The 19,760-nt window shown below is 43.4% G+C and overlaps 2 protein-coding genes across 4 annotated transcripts in view; both read left to right on the forward strand.

Annotated features, from left to right (window-relative positions):
* The window catches only part of LOC306667408 (cadherin-related family member 3-like), a 637,878-nt gene that overhangs the window by 60,101 nt on the left and 558,017 nt on the right, over nucleotides 1-19,760 (forward strand). For 2 of the 3 annotated variants that reach the window (XM_079150011.1, XM_079150012.1), the window contains one exon: nucleotides 1,298-1,489. In XM_079150011.1, the coding sequence (XP_079006137.1) occupies nucleotides 1,298-1,483 (186 nt within the window). In that variant the 3' untranslated portion in view covers nucleotides 1,484-1,489. Of the gene's footprint in view, nucleotides 1-1,297; nucleotides 1,490-19,760 lie in introns of those variants that run through there. The other variant, XR_013765536.1, reaches the window with a different exon arrangement.
* On the forward strand, nucleotides 4,447-18,659 carry LOC306667424 (cadherin-related family member 3-like). The gene is made up of 5 exons (XM_079150043.1): nucleotides 4,447-4,510; nucleotides 10,042-10,073; nucleotides 11,762-11,810; nucleotides 13,495-13,808; nucleotides 18,155-18,659. The coding sequence occupies exons 1-4, from the start codon at nucleotides 4,471-4,473 to the stop codon at nucleotides 13,803-13,805; spliced, it is 432 nt and encodes a 143-aa protein (XP_079006169.1). The 5' UTR covers nucleotides 4,447-4,470; the 3' UTR covers nucleotides 13,806-13,808; nucleotides 18,155-18,659.

Raw genomic sequence — 19,760 nt, forward strand, 5'->3', positions numbered from 1 at the left:
GATTGAACCCAGGAATGCTCTGCTACTAAGCTACATTCCCAGCCATTTTTTGTTTTTTTTACTTTTTATTTTGAGACAGGGTCTCATTATATGGCCTTGAACTTGCAATTCTCCTGTCTCAGCTTCCTGAGCCACCACACCCAGATTATTACTCATATCTCACCCAACCATGACCTCCAGGGAAGGATGATGGAACCTAGAATCCTTAATCCCATCTTTAGACCTATTGAATCAGAAACTTGATGGTGGGGCCCAGCAATCTATGCTTGTAAGGAGCCTTCCAGGGAATTCTGATGTGCTTGAAAGGTTGAGAACCACTTAGAAGGGGAGACAGATTACAAGAAAGTACACAAATTAATAAAATAATTATAGATTGTAGTCATTGTTAGGGGGAAAAAAATAGCAGGTGCCATAACAGAATCAGTGTAGAGAAGGAAGAGAGAGCCTTGGAATCTGATAAGTTTATCTCCCCTGCCCCTTGGAGGAACTGGTATCTTCTTTTGTCCCCTTTCCTTCTTTTCCTAGTAAAAGCTGTCCCCTGGTCAGCAGCCTCGCCATATTCATAGCATGCCAAAGGAAGGTGATTGGAACCTTAGAAAATTACCTACCAAAGTGGCCAACCTGCACCTGTCAGTCTTCCTGAGAGCTGGGTGCTGTTTCTCTCTCCTGTGCTCAAGTGGGTATGATCCCCCCGTGAGTGGAGACAAACAGCAAGCCTAAGGACTTTTTGTGTGGTGGGAACTTGTAGGCTATCTTGAGAAAGAAATTGCCACCATTCCTGGGCTTACAGCATGACCCAGGTGTGGCATCTCCATAGCTCGTTTGCTGTGTCTCCTGCTCTAGGAAGCAGATGCGGAACTCGAGGCTTCTCTGGGATAGCAGCCCACTCACCTGGCAGCCGCAGCTGTCTCCCATGAACACTGAAAAGCCTATGAGGTGTTAGAAAAACAGCTTTTGTGGTTCATGCCTTCTCAGTGAGAGACAAGGACTATATTCATCCCTGGATTATGCTGTCATTGCAGAAAATCAGCCAATGTATGTTTTAGCTTTGGGGAAGGGGACAAGAGACAAAATGAATTTAGGCCTGGAATTGCTTTTCAGTTCTCTAATTTTTCTGGGTTTTGGTCTATGTTTTCAAAGACTATAAATAAGGGATGGGTGGAAGCAAAAAGAACAATGGCAGATAGATGTCAATTTAAGAGCAGGAACAGAGTGGAATGAACGCTCCACACAGAGTGCTCCACCTCAAAGACGCGACCACCCTCTATCCACACTCTGTTCTCTGTCGTCTTTCAAGCCCAGGATCACTTACCAGATCTTCAGGGAAAACGTTTACTCCCCATCCGCGTGGTACGTGCCTTTCGTCATCACCACCAGCTCCATATTGTTTCTGGGTCTCCTGGTGTCTCTGATCATCCTGTTGGTCAACGCCATCCGCAGACACTGTTCCTGCAAGACCGGGAAGGACAAGAAATCTCTGTAAGTTGCTGTGGGCTGGGATTTCCTCAGGATTTCTTGACAGAGTAGGATTCCTGGTGTGACAGAGGGAAAAGGAGACAGGAAGGAGGAATCCCAGCTGATCTTGGGCCTGGTGTACCCTCCTTGTCATAGGCAGGACCAGGAAACCATTCCCTGGACTTTCTCTGGCAACCTGCCCTGTCCCAATCCCAATTTCACTGATGGGATTTCAGAAAAATTGGGCTGTCAGCCTTTTGGTGACCTTGTCCCGGATAAAAGCCTTGGAAAAGCCCTATTGTGAGTAGTAACAGAATAAACTGTGTTCATGTTTGTGGAATATTAACAGGAGGTGATGGAAGTAAAGGAAACACAGAGCAGATAAGGGAATTAAACTTTTGACTCTCGTGATGCAGTTGGGCTTGTGTGTAACTAAACCATCGTTGTTCTTTGCATGTGGCCCCATCTCTGGCTCTTAGGAACTATACACACAGGCCAGTTTTCTCTCCTTGCTGTTCTCATCTGTTGACACATGGGCCTCTTATTACCTGTGACAACAACCTGTGGAGTGTCCTTTCCTGGCTAAAGTGAGGTAGTGGTGTGAGCAGGACACTGAATTGTCACAGACTTCTCCCAGAGCCAGTTTTCTTGATTCTTGGTAACTCTTACAGTTTGAGCTTAGTGGGTCTGAGCTGGGTTCAAACCTTAACGCTACCATTCTAAGTTTATGGCATTGGGCAAGTGATAACCAATTAAATCAGCAAATTCAAAGAATGCACTTGCACTGTTTTCTCATATGTAGCAAATGTTTAAAACATCATAGCCACATTTTAAAATTTTTATTGCATTATTTTTCACAACTAAGACCTTTCACAACTAAGATCTAACAGTTTAGATTCTAGATTCCAAGTTTAGCTTTGCACCCAAGTATCTTAGAATACTGGGGACTCTGAGTCTCAGGATTTCTCAATTGCAAAAAAAAAAAAAAAAAAAAAAAAAAAAAAAAAAAAAAGGTGTGATAACACTTATCTGTTTTTTAAAGATTGTTTTGTTTTGGGTGCTAGGGATGGAACTCAGGGGCACTCAATCACTGAGCCACATCCCCAGCCCTATTTTGTATTTTACTTAGAGACAGGTTCTCACTGAGTTGCTTAGTGCCCTGCTTTGGCTGAGGTTTTTTTTTTTTTTGAACTTGTAACCCTTCTGTCTCAGCCTGGAGAGTCATTGGGATTATGGGCATGTACCACCGTAGCCAACTTAAAGGCATTTTAAGGTTACCTATTGACTTTCAAATAATTTAAAATCTATGGATGAAAGATTATATACAAGTAAAAGGGATTAGCCTATAGATGTGCATTGCATTTTGCCATATTTATTTGGGAAGTTGCTATTGGCAAGCTTGACTTCAAGGTAAGAAATCCTTGAGCATCTGCTGAAATCAAAAGAGGCATTTTTGTTTGGATTGTACTCACAACTTGACTTTAAAAATTATTCTAGGCCTGTTGCAGTGGTGCATGTGTGTAATCACGGAGGCTTGGGAGGCTGTGAGAGGAGGATCACAAGTTTGAGGCCAACCTCAGCAACTTAGTGAGACCATTTCAAAAGAAAAAATTAAAAAGGGCTAGGGATGTAGCTAAGTGGTAAAGCTCTCCTGGGTTAAATCCCCAGTACCAAAAAGAAAAAAAAAAAAAAAAAAAAGATTCTAAAAGAGTGACACTTGAGCTTGTAAGGATGGTGTTGTCCTGTGGTGGGATTTGGGTAGAAGTTCTTGAAGGAAGTAATCCAATAGACACTGCAACTCACATGTAAATTAAGGCTAAATATTAAATATGCACCTCGAACCTGGTGGTTTTGACTTACATTCTAAATAGTGTTTCCAGCATGGTTGACTTAAGAAAGAAAGACTTGCTAGAAATTCATACTCAGACCTGGTCTCTTTAGAAGTTAGTTGTACCATGTGACCACCAGCATTTGTTAAATAGCAAAGAATAAAATTAGAATCACAGAATTATAGAATCCAAGTGTATTAGTCAGGTTTCTCTAGAGGGACAGAATCAACAAGAAGTATGATTATAAAAAGGTTTATTTATTAGCTTGACTTACACAATCAGAGGCTGAATAGTCCACAATGACCATCTGCAGGCTGGAGAGTTGGAGGAACCAGTAGCTGCACAGTCCAAGAGGCTAAAACCTCAGAACAAGAGGGATCAATGATGCTACCCGAGTCTGAGACCAAAAGGCTTCTGGAAACTGCCTGGAGAATCACTGGCAGAGTCCACTTTGGAAGAGTGAGGGAGTGAGAATCTGATATCCTCAGTGATTGTAGCAGCAATCAAGAACCTATTCAAGAAGAATTGAGCTTACATCTGCTGCTGCTTCCTTGTTCTTCCAACTTTTAATACATCCAAGCTACCATCCTATTGGATGGTGCTGCTCATACTTAGGGAGGGTCTCCACTTCAGTTAGCTGTCCCACATGTCAGTCATTCCTAGACACACCCTCACTGACACCCAGAAGCCTCTTAATCTTTGGCATCTCTTAATCCAATCAAGTTGGCAATTCAAATTAATTATTACACCAAGGTTATCATGAGAGGGGTCTCAGAGTCCAGGTCCAGCTCTTCATGTTACAGGAAACCAAATTTAACTGTCAGCCCTCAAACTGCCAACTATGAGCCAAGCCTCCTGCTCAACTGACTCTGCAGGAGAAAAAGGAACAGAAAGAACTGCCTGGCCATCTGACCTGGTTGATCATGTCCTTACCAGATGCCCTCAACTGAGTCATCATATTTCCTGAATTCTATAAGGCAATAGTAGTCAAAATTTCAAACTCCCAAAACCTCCCAAGGCCAAAGGCGCCGGTGACAGAGTCACTTTGTTTGGAGCAGGGGAAGTAGCCAGGCCCCCATCCCTGGCCCCTTTTGCAAATCAGCCTCTGAACCCCAAGGAACACAGTTGCCCAAAGGACCCTATATTATCTTGTGTTCACCTGTGTGGACCACTTTCAGGTTAATTAATGCTCATTTCTTTTCTCTTCCACAGGGCAAAGAAAGAAGGTATGTAAAGTGCTTATTTCCTTTGAGTTTTTTTTTTTTTGTTTGCTTGCTTGCTTGCTCTGTTGTACTACATAAAAAAAGGACCCAACACAGAGCCAAGTGACACAATCGTGTGTTGGTGTTTTCAGCAGCATCCTTGTTGGTGGAATGAAGCAGAGGCAGATGTTGCTGGAGCACAGGAAGGGCCGGGTGCCTGGGTGCCTGGCCTCCTGGGGTAACTCACATGGGTCCTGCCTGCTCCCACCCAAGGTCATCTCCAGTCATTTCACCTCCCACACCTGGGCTTGTTCCCCACTGAGTGGGGCAGGAATAAAGAATTCTCCATGTGTTAAACACAGTATCTACTCAGTACAGAACATGTTCTTTCCCCTTTTGAAAGAACAAGTGAGATTTTATTCTCAGACCGCAATGGATTTGATCACCACAAACTATTTAGGCCAGACTAGTTATAAACGGGGGCCAAGGGCTGCCAGATCAGCCAGGATAACTGAACAATTTCAGGAAAGTTTGTAAATTGAGCAAGGTCCATCTGAAAGCTCTAGGCCTGAGGAAGTGTTTTGTCCCACCCCAGGTCAACAAGTTGTTGCCTGAAGGTGACCCCAGGCTATGGGGAGAGACAGGACATAACATTGAAAAGTGTGTTAAAAGAAATGTTTGCTTTTCAGCTGCGGTTGTGACTCAGTGGTAAAGAGCTTGCCTAACGTGTGAGGCATTGGGTTCGATCCTCAGCACCACATGAAACAAAAAAATAAAAGAGTTATAAAAATATCCTAAAGCTTTGAGCTGTAGTGTTAGGTTGTTTATTTGTTGAGTTTTACTTCTTTTATTAAATGCGCTCCATGAAATAAATTTCCCTCTAAGTACTGCTTTCATAATGTCCCAGAGATTTTGATATGATGTTTCTTTGTTCTCATTTACCTCTAAGAATTTTTTAATTTCCTTCCTAATATCTTCTGTTATCCATTCATCATATAATAGCATATTGTTTAATCTCCAGATGTTGGAATAGTTTCTGTGTTTTACTCTTTCATTTATTTCTAACTTCAATCCATTATGATCTGACAGAATACATGGTAGTGTCTCTATCTTCTTGTATTTGCTAACATTAGCTTTGTGGCATAATATATGGTCTATTTTAGAGAAGGATCCATGTGCTGCTGAGAAGAAAGTGTATTCGCTCTTGGTTGGATGGTATATTCTATAAATGTCCGTTAAGTCTAAATTATTGATTGTGTTATTGAGATCTATGGTTTCTTTGTTCAATTTTTGTCTGGAAGATCTGTCCAGTGGTGAGAGAGGCGTGTTAAAATCACCTAGTATTATTGTGTTATGGTCTATTCAGTTTCTGAAATTGAGAAGGATTTGTTTGACATACATGGATGAGCCACTGTTTGGGGCATAGATATTTATGATTGTTATATCTTGCTGATTTATGCTTCCCTTAAGCAGTATGAAATGACCTTCTTTATCCCTTCTGACTAACTTTGGCTTGAAGTCCACATTATCGGAAATGAGGATGGATACTCCAGCTTTTTTGCTGAGTCCATGTGCATGGTATGTTTTTCCCCATCCTTTCACCTTTAGTCTATGGGTATCTTTTTCTATGAGGTGAGTCTCTTGTAGGCAACGTATTGTTGGATCTTTCTTTTTAATCCAATCTGCCAGTCTATGTCTTTTGATTGATGAATTCAGGCCATTAACATTCAGGGTTATTATAGAGATATGATTTGGTTTCCCGGTCATTTGGTTCATTTTTTAAATTTTATTTATTTATTTGTTTGACACAACTTGTTTCCTCCTTTATTTGACAATTCCTTTAGGATAATTCCTCCATTTGCTGATTTGCTTCTTTGTTTTTCATCTCTTCCTAAAGAAGAACAGACCAGCACCAAAAGTAGTAGAAGACAGGAAATAGTTAAACTCAGAGCTGAAATCAATGAAATTGAAACAAAAGAAACAATACAAAAAATTGACAAAATAAATAGTTGGTTCTTCAAAAAATAAACAAAATTGATAAACCTTTAGCCACACTAACAAAGAGAAGATGAGAGAAAACCCAAATCACTAAAATTCGGAATGAACAAGGAAATATCACAACAGACAGGATTGAAATACAAAACATAATTAGAAGCTATTTTGAAAATCTATACTCCAACAAAATAGAAAATTTCAAAGACATCAACAGGTCTAGAGACATATAAATTGCCTAAACTAAATGAGGAGGACATACACAATTTAAATAGACCAATTTCAAGTACTGAAATAGAAGAAGTCATCAAAAGCCTACCAACAAAGAAAAGTCCGGGACCAGATGGGTTCTCAGCCGAGTTCTACAAAACCTTTAAAGAAGAGCTCATTCCAATACTTCTCAAAGTATTCCATAAAATAGAAGAGGAGGGAACCCTCCCAAACGCATTCTATGAAGCCAATATCACACTGATACCTAAACCAGACAGAGACTCATCAAGGAAAGAAAATTTCAGACCAATATCCTTAATGAACATTGATGCAAAAATTCTCAACAAAATTTTAGCAAATCGCATACAAAAACATATTAAAAAGATAGTGTGCACCATGATCAAGTGGGTTTCATCCCAGGGATGCAAGGTTGGTTCAACATCAGGAAATCAATAAACGTAATTCACCATATCAATAGACTTAAAGTCAAGAATCACATGATTATTTCAATAGATGCAGAAAAAGCATTTGATAAAATACAGCACCCCTTCATGCTCAAAACACTAGAAAAAATAGGGATAGTGGGAACATTCCTTAACATTGTAAAGGCCATTTATGCTAAGCCCATGGCTAATATCATTCTAAATGGTGAAAAACTGAAAGCATTCCCCCTAAAAACTGGAACAAGGCAGGGATGCCCTCTTTCACCACTTCTATTCAACATCGTTCTTGAGACTCTAGCTAGAGCAATTAGACAAACCAAAGAAATTAAAGGGATACGAATTGGAAAAGAAGAACTCAAACTATCCCTGTTCACTGATGACATGATTATATATTCAGAGGAACCTGGAAATTCCACCAGAAAACTCTTAGAACTCATAAGTGAATTCAGTAAAGTAGCAGGTTACAAGATCAATGCTCATAAATCCAATGCATTTTTATACATAAGTGATGAATCTTCAGAAAGAGAAATTAGGAAAACTACCCCATCACAATAACCTCAAAAAAAAAAAAAAATACTTGGGAATCAATCTCACAAAAGAGGTGAAAGACCTCTACAATGAGAACTATACAACACTAAAGAAAGAAATTAAAGAACACCTTAGAAGATGGAAAAATCTTCCATGTTCTTGGATAGGAAGAATTAATATTGTCAAAATGGCCATACTACCTAAAGTGCTATACAAATTCAATGCAATTCCAATTAAAATCCCAATGACGTACCTTACAGAAATAGAGCAAGCAATTATGAAATTCATCTGGAAGAATAAGAAACCCAGAATAGCTAAAGCAATCCTTAGCAGGAAGAGTGAAACAGGGGGTATTGCAATACCAGATCTTCAACTCTACTACAAAGCAATAGTAACAAAAACGGCATGGTATTGGTACCAAAATAGAAAGGTAGATCAATGGTACAGAATAGAGGACACGGACACAAACCCAAATAAATACAATTTTCTCATACTAGACAAAGGTGCCCAAAATATGCAATGGAGAAAAGATAGCCTCTTCAACAAATGGTGCTGGGAGAATTGGAAATCCATATGCAACAGAATGAAACTAAACCCATATCTCTTACCATGCACGAAACTAAACTCAAAATGGATTAAGGACCTCGGAATCAGACCAGAGACCCTGCATCTTATAGAAGAAAAAGTAGGTCCAGATCTTCAACATGTCGGCTTAGGACCAGACTTCCTTAACAGGACTTCCATAGCACAAGAAATAAAAGCAAGAATCAATAACTGGGATAGATTCAAACTAAAAAGCTTTCTCTCAGCAAAGGAAACTATCAGCAATGCGAAGAAAGAGCCTACAGAGTGGGAGAATATCTTTGCCAATCATACTTCAGATAGAGCACTAATCTCCAGAATCTATAAAGAACTCAAAAAACTCTACTCCAAGAATTCAAATAATCCAGTCGACAAATGGGCTAAGGAAATGAATAGACACTTCACGAAGAAGATCTACAAGCAATCAACAAACATATGGAAAAATGTTCCACATCTCTAGTAATAAGAGAAATGCAAATCAAAACCACCCTAAGATTCCATCTCACCCCAATTAGAATGGCGATTATCAAGAATACGAGCAACAACAGGTGTTGGCGAGGATGTGGGGAGAAAGGTACACTCATACATTGCTGGTGGGGTTGCAAATTAGTGCAGCCACTCTGGAAAGCAGTGTGGAGATTCCTTAGAAAACTTGGAATGGACCCTCCATTTGACCCAGCTATCCCACTCCTTGGCCTATACCCAAAGGACTTAAAATCAGCATACTACAGAGATACAGCCACATCAATGTTCATAGCTGCTCAATTCACAATAGCCAGACTGTGGAACCAACCTAGATGCCCTTCAATTGATGAGTGGATAAAGAAGCTGTGGTATATATATACAATGGAATATTACTCAGCCATAAAGAATGATAAAATTATGGCATTTGCAGGCAAATGGATGAAATTGGAGAATATCATGCTAAGTGAGATAAGCCAATCTCAAAAAGCCAAAGGACGAATGATATCGCTAATAAGTGGAGGATGATACATAATGGGGGGGAGGGAAGGGTTAGTGTTAGGGTTAGAGTTAGGGTTAGGGAGGGGGGCAAGTATGGAGGAAGGAAGGACTGTATAGAGGGTAAAGAGGGGTGGGAGGGGTGGGGGGAAGGGAAAAAATAACAGAATGAATCAAACAACATTGCTCTATGTAAATTTATGATTACACAAATGGTATGCCTTTACGCCATGTACAGAGAAACAACATGTATCACATTTGTTTACAATAAAATTTTAAAAAAATCCTAAAAAAAAAAGTTTGTGTTAGTCACTCCATCCACAGGCATGTGTTTGACGTACTCGAAGGATGTCTAATGGTGTTCAAAATTTGATCATAATGGTTATTGATCATATTAAGTGAGAGGATCTTAATAAATGAAATTTTACAAACTGTTTCCAATCCCAGTTATTTTTTAAGACGGGCGTAGGTGAAATGGAGAGGAAAAAAAAAATCCCACATTATGAGCAAGTGTATCAACTCAATCTTTCTTTCTGATCTCTAGGGCTATTTGAAAGCTAATTAATTTTGTAGGTCCCACAAATAACAATAAGCTAGAAAAAAAGTTCAAAAAAATTGAAGTGTGTGTATTGAAAGTATATGTGCATGTGTGTGCGTGTGAATTTTTTTCAAGAAGATGGGAAGCTGTCAACCAGCATGTCTGCAGTTGGAGAAATTCTTTGCTTTATGTGTAAGACTGAGTCCAAAGCCTGTTTAGGGTAAATTTCATTATGGGGGTGGGATTTTAAGGACAACTTAGCACCCAAGAAGCTTAACTTCTACCTGTTCTCTTCCCTGCAGATGTGAAGAAAGCAAAAAGAGACACTGTGGTGGTAAGTTTGGTCAGCCACAGGCACCTGACTTGGTTGCTGGGTGGTGGCCTTCTGGGGGTATTTGTCATTCAGGGAGGTGTGTGCATTTGGCCACTGGAACAGCTTGCTGTGTGACAAAGTTCCTGATAGAATTCCTTCCCCCGACTGAGCATGTCTGCTGATGCAGTAGCAGAGGCCCTGACTTTCATAAATATTGAGTCGTGGTATTTTGTCTACACCAGCTCTCCAGCAGAGTGCATTGAGGAGTGGAGCTTAAAGATCCTGACTGGCACGTCAGTTCCCAATGAAATTTCATTGTCTTTACTTTTTCCACAACCTTGCAGAAAAGTGATAGAGAGAGCGCACTGCTATGGTCCAGGCGTGGTTTTATTACGTAGCCATAGGGCCTTGGGAACCCCTCCGCCTCTTTGAGCGTTAGATTCCTCGTCAGTGAATGGGAGCAAGGTCACCTGCCCTGAGATAACAGGTGGGGAAATAGGGTGAAAATTGTTGGGAGTCACACAAATGCAGTTTAGGGGGTTGCTGGAGAGTTACCCTGCCGCCTCTCCCAAGCCTGCTGTCCTCACTGAGAATTGATGGAACTGGACGGGGATTCTCCCGCTTATCCCCCATAACAAGACTTTGTTGTGATCTCACGCACGTGTACTTGGTGATTAAGGACAATGAGGAGGTCAAGGCAGTGCCCTGGAAGTTTTGCTGTAGGCCCATCTCCTTGGAGCTTGTACCCTCTCGTTGGTCTACAAATGGGGGAAGAGGCCATCAGTGGTCTCTGAGGTCTCATTGCCTAAGGCAGGTCCCTTTGGGTGTGCCACTCAGAGATGGTCTTAGAACTATGCAGTGCTACATTAATCCTCTAAATAAATAGATCCTCATGACTATAAAAAGTGGGGCTGCTTACCTGATCCAATGGATGAAACCCGGGTAAATCCCTATTTCCTCTCTTCAGAGTTGCACAAATGTGATGAAACCAGAGGGCTGAGAGGCCCTCTCTGCCTAAATGCTGTCTTCATTAGTGTGCTAAAGACCCTGCCTGTGGCACCTTTACAGGGCCTCATGTGAAGGAAGAGGGTGCCTCGGGGTCGGGGACAGGTGCACTGGGCAGAGGCCAGGTCCTCGAGGATGGCACAAAGTACCGATCGTGGAGCACAGGGCTTAGGGAAGGCCTGCATGTGACCGTGCATTGGCCTACTCAAGGCGGGCAGCAGGAAGAGGCAGGAGTGCCAGGCTGGTGTGCCAGAGCCAGAGGCAGGAGCTCCTGGGGGCTCCTCTGTGCCTGCTTTGCAGGTCTGCCTTACGATGATCTCACCAAGGCGACACACTGCCTGATGTTTCTACGCTTCCTCTTTGATGCAACTTAGATGTCACTTACTGAGGACGCTCTCTTAACCACCAAGTCTAGATTAAATGTCCACCCCACTCCCATCTGTGTCCCATAGCATCCCACATGTCTCCTCCCATAGTCTTTTGACTGCACTGTAGCCCCTGGTTGTCAGTGGCCAGCTTTGTGCGGGCAGCACCCACACTTGTCTTTTTCACCATGGTGTCCCCAGCACCTGGCACAGTGCCTATCGCACAAATAAATGTCAAGATGCTTTGGGTGAGGAACCGGGCTGTGAGGATGAGCCCCCTGGTCTGGGGGCAGTGCAGCTGTGTAGGGTTGTGCTTGAAACTGTCTCTTTTCTCTGTAGGAAACTGTCCAGATGAGCACGGTCTTTGATGGAGAAGCTGTAGACCCAGGTAATCAAATGGCAAGGCCACCCGTAAGAATGCTCTGCCTATGCGAGGCTGGTGTATGACCTTGTCCCGTTTCCTGCTCTTCACTCAGTTAATCCATCTGATCACGTTGCCTGCAGTGCAGCGCTGACACTCTTGGCTAAAATACAACAGGAGATCCACTCTGAGCACAGCTGGTGTGCAGGCTGGCAGGCGTGATCCCCTGCGGGTTTCCACCTAAGGGCTGATACTCAAGGACATGCCTCTCTTGCCTCCTGGCCGAATTCACAAACCAGTTTAGGAAACTGGTGAATTCAAGAACCCACTATATATATATATTTTTTTTTTTTTTAATTTTTTTTTTTTTAATTTTCCTGCTCATTGGAACTCCCTCCTCTCCCCTCATCCTTCCTGAAAGCTTCTAGTACCATCCTATTAGTAGGGGAAGAAATGGCAAGTTTGGCTTTTTTTTCCACCTAGATCAGGGCCAAGAATTTCTTCTTGGTTGGCAAGACGAACATAAGGTAAAGCTGGCCTGCAGACTCTCATCACCCCCACAAAATCAGCTCCAAATTTAGCTCCTTTACACACATCCCTCCACTTACAAAGGCTCAATTATAGACGTGAATAAAGGGAAGGAAACCAAATCCAGGAAGCAAGTGTGCTGGCTCTCTGCCACCCTCACATGCAAACCGCTCTGGTCCTCCTCGGAAGGAGGATGGCTCCTCTCCAGTGAGAAGCTGCTGCTGTTGGAATTAAATTTCCCTCTATTATTAGGTACTTGTTACCATAATGTGCCCACATTAGCATAAGTGCTGGTGGGATTCCGAGCGGAGGGGCCACTCGTGCTGTACAGAAATGGCAGGCGCTGGGGCTTGACTTAAACCCTAACTCAAAGCCGGGGGGCCTTTGCAGTTTTTGTGTGTTTGAAAGAAGCTTAAAAAAGAAGAAGAAGAAGAAAAAGAAGAAGAAATCTGCCAACGGACTTAATGTGAACAAACACATCAATTAGTGTCTATGGGCTCTGACACAATAAAAATGGTTCCCTTGCCTTGTTTCCTATGAGGCCATATCTGTGTGTGTATGTCCACGAATCTCTACTAACCTAGCATAAACAAAAAATCAAAGTCTTGCTCCTCCTTACTTTATGAATTCCTTTTTGTTTTCTTTAAAAATTTTTAGTTGTAGACGGACGCTATATCTTTATTTTATTTTTATGTGGTTCTGAGAATCAAACCCAGTGCTTCACATGTGTTAAGCAAGCGCTGTACCACTGAGCCACAACCCCAGTTCCAGTGAATTCCTTTTTTACAGCAGGCATCCAGGGGTCTTTAAAAACATACCACATAAATCAGAACATAATGGGTAAGCCCATTAGAAACCAAACCTCATTTATCTGATGCCCACGGGAGTTCAAGACTTACTTGAACATTGCAATTGATAAGAACTTGAGGTTCTTCTGAGCCTTCTTATCCTTCCTATCCATGAGGTGTGGCAGGTTCTGCCCTTCTGGTTTGAGCTGCTGGTTTGGGGAAAGCGCAGGCTGGTGAAGACTGTGTGCTGCTCACCAGCCTGCTTTCTCTCAGCGGTTCACACCTTCCAGCATGCCTCATTGTTTCTTGGCTGTCAGAACCAAGTGGGGGAGAGGTGGGGCAAGACAGAATTATTTTAATTCCTTGGTTTATCTGATTGTGGTTTTCCCCTCTAGTGACCAGGAAAATCTATCAATTCAACTCAAAAACCGGAGCCAGGAAGTGGAAGGATTCATTCAACCAAATGCCAGAATGGACGGAGACCAGCCCTCAGGGAGCTGCAGTGGCCCCAGGCAGAGTTGCTGCAGCAGAAGACTGGGAGGCATGGAGGAGCATCAGCAAGGAAGGAAGTGGGCCTAGTGGCAAAGCCCCCCGCAAGGACGTTGGCCTGAGTTCCAGAAGTGAGGACGTCAGGCCGGGCACCCCAAAGAACAGAGACCCAGCCCTCACAAGCAGGACATCCTTCAAATCGCAAGCAGAAAAGTAAACGGTGTGTAGTTACCTGGACCACCTAGCAGGAGGACAGGGAGGGGCGTGACCCTCAGGGGGGCTGCCTCACCCTAAATCCCACAGGGGCAGGGGTGGGCAAGGCTCAGGTATGGAAACATGGGGCTGGCCCAGGTGTGGACATGTAGGCTTTAGGGATTCAGATTTTGAGGGTCCCACATGGGAAGACTGACAAAAGTTTAAAAGATAAGTTTTGATCACAAAGTTGCCTTTTTTTGAAGTGGCACAGGAGAAATTTCTCTCAGGGCTTTGAACTACGTGTGCTTCTGATCAGTGGGGACTGCTAATTTTTTTGGGAGCAGAGTACTAGGGATTGAACTCAGGAGTACTTCACTTCTGAGCCACATCCCCAGCCCTATTTTGTATTTTATTTAGAGATAGGGTGTCACTGAGTTGCTTAGTGCCTCTCTTTTGCCGAATCTGGCTTTGAACTTGAGATCCTCCTGCTTCAACCTCCTGAGTTGCTGGGATTACAGGCGTGTGTCACCACCACACATGCCTGCTAATTTTTGAATGCAAAACTGGCTGTGTTTCTTCTTTGCATTGCCCAATAGGAAACTCTATTCAATTTACTCGAGGAAGTGCAGAGGACTTCCTGACACATATTCCTGGCACAAACATCTGGTTTCACCTAATATGCCCATCTTCACTTACAAATGTAGTTCAACACCATATGCTTTTGTAAGTCACTTCATTTTTTTTCCAAAAGTAGAGCAATGAAAAAAAAAAGGTGAGTAAATAATGAGTTATTCACCTGGGAAGAATAAAACACAATAGATGCCTTCTATTATTGTATTTTTTTATTGAGATGTAAGTTACATTTGACAGAGATCTAAGGGGTTCAATTTGATCATATATAGATTTTTTTCCAGAGGCAACCACCATTCTGATCTTTATTATCATAGAATAGTTTTTCAATTTTTAAATCTCATACCAATAGGATCACACAGAACACACACTTTCCTGTCTGACTCCCATGGCTCAGTCTCATGTCTGCAAGGTGCACCCACGTGGTGCTGTGTAGCAGTAGTCCAGTTTTCTCCATTGTGTCTGATGCCTTTGTATGATTATGCCACAGTTCATTTATCTATTCTATGCTTGGGTGGTTGCTTCAGCACCCAATAGCTTTTTTAATTTTTTATTTATTTTTTAACTATTGTGAATCAGCACTATGAACTTTCTAGAACTCATTGCTTCTGAACAGATACCTGGGAGGGGGATTGCTAGAGCAATTGCTGAATTCTATCAAAGAGTTCTACTCTTTGATAGAGAGTTCCAATTGCTCTGCATCCTTGTCAACACTTAGGATTGTCAGGTGTTTTAATTTTAGCCATTCTTGAGCCAGGCACAGTGGTGCATACCTGTAATACAGCAACTTAGGAGACTGAGGCAGGAGGATCACAAGTTTGAGGCCAGCTTCAGCAAATTATCAAGAACTTGTCTCAAAATGAAAAATAAAAAGGGCTGGGGAAGACAGGTGTGGTGGTACATGCCTGTAATCCCAGAGGCTTGAAAGGCTGAGGCAGGAGGTACAAAAGCCAGCCTTAGCAACTTAGCATTGCCCTAAGCAATTTAGTGAGACCCTAGCTCAAAATAAAAAAATAAAAAGGGCTTAGTGACAGAGGGGTCCTGGGTTCAATCCTCAAAACCTTTAAAAAAAAAAAAGTGTCTTGAAAGGAAGTCATTCTTTTCAAAGCTGAATCAACTACCCTGCTGCTCCCCACTTCCTGTGACTGGAGGGCACCGCAGGATTTGAGGGGAGCCACACTGGGAGCTCTATCCAGCCATACACCTCAGACATTCCCTGTTGGCCTGGGCATTGAACTGAGAGTAAATGGTATTGTGACAGAATAGAAAATGATACTGTCCAGCATGGACCTAAGCAGAGACCTCTGTGTCCTGCTCCCTGGCTGCTGGGGCCTGAGTCCAGTAACTATAAGACCCAGTGAGAGTCACACCCACTTGTGGCTGGGACATCAGGTGGGAACCCACAGGCCTGCAGCAGCCTGAGGGAGGTAGCAGGACCCCCAGCAAGTGAAGACCTTGGAGAGCGCTGGGGCTTGTTAACCGTGTGCCTGGGCCACAGCATGACTGAAGAAGAGAGACGTTTGTAAAATGCCCTGCTCTGGCCTAGACCAGGCCTGATTTATTAATAAGGGTGGGTTGCCAGGGAACTCCCTTGAATGGGGTTTAAGTTTTGCAAAAGAAGGCTGAGCTGTTCATCCGTGGAGGTTAAAGTGGGTGAAGTGGCCGATTACCCATTTAAGACTTTGCAAGTCTGTGGGGCCCCTTCCTCAGAAGCACTCAGCTTCCATGCAAGTAAAATGAGGCTCAGAGAAGGCTAAAGGGGCCTTAATAACTGTTTATAAGCCCATTAAAGAAGATTAGCAGGAGGCGGGGAGCAGCTGTCCTTCCTTCTCCAGCGATGGCAGGACAAGAGGGAATTGTGCTTAACAGTCAAAAGGAGAGATTGAAGTCAGGTTCTGGGAGGGACTTCCCAAAGACTGAGCTCTTCCTAGAGTTGATTGTCTTCCAGGCCCTAGGCTGAGCCCAGAGGATCTAGAGAAAGTAAGAGTGGCCTCAGGAGGCTTGGCAGAGAGAACTTCCACTCTCCCCCTTATTTTGTGCATATTTGGCTAAGTAACAGAAGGGAAATCCAGGAGTCTGACGTTCAGGGTGGAGACCATCGGTTTCTAACATTTACCAGCTTTGAAAAAAAAAAGAAAACGAAGTTACCTGAATGAAATGAAGCAGCAATCTGTGTTTGCTTCCATTTCTCTCTCAAGGCCTACGAATCAACTATAGCTGGTGTTTATTTTCCCCATCCCGATTCGTCTTAATTTGGGGGCGGATATCTTCAGGGAGCAGAGGACTGGGGATTCATCATTGTTGAGGGGCTGAACGCTGGTGGAGTCTGAGGTTGGAGATATTTTGTGCGCTGCAGAAAGCAAAGTCCACATCTCAGCAGGCCTGAGTGGAAACGCACGGGGTTCACAAACAAACTGCGAGGTGGCGCTTGGGTGCCTCTGAGCCCTCTTTCATGTCTCTGTCTGGATCATTTGCCTTTTTATTTAATGTGTCTAGCGATGGCTGAGAGAATTAAATGACAAAATGAGTGAACACTGAAAATGATCACTATCGCAACATGTATTTCTCATTCGAAACTTAGAGTGTGGTGGGGTGGGGGTGCGACCTTCCATTCATTCAGTGACACTTCAGGAGCAGCTACGGCATGACAGGTGTGGTTTCATTAGCAAACGGGACAGCCCCAGATCCCTGCCCTTGTGGAGCTTACCTTCCATCTGCCACAGCTAAGGTAGGTTGCTAAAGAGCCAGCCTGACAGATTCTATTTCCAGTTCCACTTCTTTCTTGGTTCCTTGAGTTTCTATCTGAAAGATAAATTAACCTCTGCCTGGAACCCAACAACAGCAGAAGCAGAACTTAGTGGAGAGCCCTTGTCTGCAAGTAGTGGTGATAGAGCCGGAGGACTGTTCCTCCACCTCTAGATGGCAGCCCAGAGCCAGGTGTGACTTCTGTGTGGAAGGTGGGAGAGTCCTGAGGTCAGCGAGATAGTTAATCTGGAAACCAGGCAAAAGGTCCAATGTCAGGAGACTCAGCTCACAGGAGACCTTCCTGTGTTTTACCTGTATCAGGGGCAAGATGGGACTCTGGTTCCAAGCAAATCATCCAGCTAAGAAGATAACCAGCTCATTGAAGAGGCAATCAAGAGCCATCACAGTGGTGCATGCCTGTAGCCCCAGCTATTCAGGAGGCTGAGGCAGGAGGATCGCTTGTGTCAGGAGTTCAAGACCCAGACAACACAGTGAATGCCTCTATCAAACAAAAACAAACAAACCAAACCAAACAAACAAATAAACCCATCCGTTACCACACAGACCCTTTTTGAGATCTAAATGAGAGCTGGAGAAAGTAGAGGAACAGTCTCTGAAAATATAACAAAGATCTAGAACCTGAAGGGGTCTTACAGGTGGAGATGAAATCAAAGTGGAAGAGCCATTATGAGCCATTATGAACTAAAGCATTCAGAATCCTGTCTTCAGTCCATTTTCAGCCAGTATTTGTCTTGTGTAACCTGAACTGGCCTCCAGGGTATGTAGCAAGCACTCAACAAACATTTGTAGAATCAGATTGAATCAAGCAGGCTTGCAGTTAGTTTTCTGCCCAGGTGTAGTAGAGTCAAATCTTGTTTAATTAGATTTAGATCAACATTACCATCCTTCACAAAAAATGGTACGGGCCCACCCCACACTATTCTAGGCTCTGGGGATACAGCCATAAATACAACAACGTTCTTGTTTATATTCTAGGGAGGAATGAGAGACTCAATATTCAACTGGATTTTGGCTGGGTCACGTATAAAAATAGAACTCCAACTCCTAGCCTGCAGCAACCTGCCCAGGAAACTACCTTGCTTATCTACAATCAACAACCCAGAAAGTCAGCCAGCTGTGATTTAGACTTGCAAGAAGCCAGATCTCTATCTCTAAAAACAATCAGGAAGCCCAACAATAACCCCTGTAACAATGGATCCCAAATGGCCCGGACTTGAATAATTGAAAGCTTCCCTATGTTTTCTTCCTATTTCCTACTTAGGACCAACCAGAGAGAAACCAAAGATAGACCAATCACCTAGGCTGCCCTACCTCCATTTAGCCCAGGTCAATGGCTTGGCCTCAGGGTATACCTGAAACGTTCTCGCTTTTCCACTGTGAAGTCTTCCCTCTCCTCTGCCTGCCTTTTTGTCTTTACCAAAACACCACCCAGGCTGACTCCCTTGCTATAGCAAATTAGAATAAACAGCCTTTGCTTTTCTCCTGTGGTTGGTCTTTGTTTATTTCTACTTGGATGACAGAGAAAACAGATTCGATATAGAAACATGATATATAAAAATGCATGCTACATATATGATATATCGTGTGCTAATTGAGGTAAATACCATTGACCAAATAAATGGGGTTGAGGGTCATAGAGATCAGGATGGTCATTTAAAGAGGTTGTCAAGGAAGGCCCCACTGGGAGGTGAGAAGCAAGCCTGGAAGTGTGGAAAGGAGCCATGCAGATACCTGGAGAGAGCCTTCCAGGCGGAGAAAGGAAGGACACGGGCAAGTTGAGGAACAGCAGGAGATACAGCAATGAGCTGAGGACCAAGGGAGATGACTTCAGAGAAGGATGTGCGGGGAGACAGGTTCATGTCTGTACATGGGGGTGTTGAGGGTATGTGGTCTTCAGGGTGTGTGGGATGAGGGGTTTACCCATGACCCATTGTCAGGACCTTAGCTTTTACTCCAAGTGTGATGGGGCCGTCAAAGGCTCTTGAGCAGAGGAGTGACAATTTATGAAAGCATCTCTCTGATTGCTAATGTGAGACTAGACTTAAGGAAGGCAGGGGACAAGGGTGGATTGAGAGAGAGACCGATGAGGTAGCTAGCTAACCCAGAGAGGAGGCTGTGGTGGCTTGGGCCCCAAATGTGGGGGAAGTTGAAACTTTGGGGTCCCTCTTTGAAGCAAGGTCTCAGATATGAAAGAAGTCCTGAGTTCTCTTGGGCCCTATTTGTGTGTCAGATACAGGTTCCCTGGAAGGGTTAATCACTCCTTTGTGGAAGCTACCAGATCCGGTTGTTTTAGATAACAGGACCAGCTCTTGCTGATAGTGGCTGCCCTGTGCCTAGTCTGAGATACCTGTTGCTATTGGAAGGTGCGTTGGCAGAGAAGAGAGCCCCTGAGTGTTTCTCCCAACCGAACTTCCTGCCAATACTCTAAACAACAATGCTAGGACCCAGAGGCAGTAGGCCTGGACAGGGTTTTCTTGGTGTGGGTTCTGTGCCCTTCTGTGAAGAAGGCTATAGGCACCTCGCCTAACCTGAGCAGTGCATTAGATTGGCTCCCTCTGGAAAAGAACCGTTCTGATTAAAT

The sequence above is a fragment of the Sciurus vulgaris genome, assembly GCF_902686455.1.
Source record: "Sciurus vulgaris genome assembly, chromosome: 8".
Lineage (NCBI taxonomy): Eukaryota > Metazoa > Chordata > Mammalia > Rodentia > Sciuridae > Sciurus > Sciurus vulgaris.

Excerpts from the sequence above, each read along its gene's own strand:
- LOC306667424 (XM_079150043.1), top strand. The coding sequence starts at position 4,471 with ATGCTCATTTCTTTTCTCTTCCACAGGGCAAAGAAAGAAG. Across the intron at positions 10,074-11,761 it reads CAAAAAGAGACACTGTGGTG|GAAACTGTCCAGATGAGCAC; the intron begins GTAAGTTTGGTC and ends TTTTCTCTGTAG. Across the intron at positions 11,811-13,494 it reads TGGAGAAGCTGTAGACCCAG|TGACCAGGAAAATCTATCAA; the intron begins GTAATCAAATGG and ends TTTCCCCTCTAG.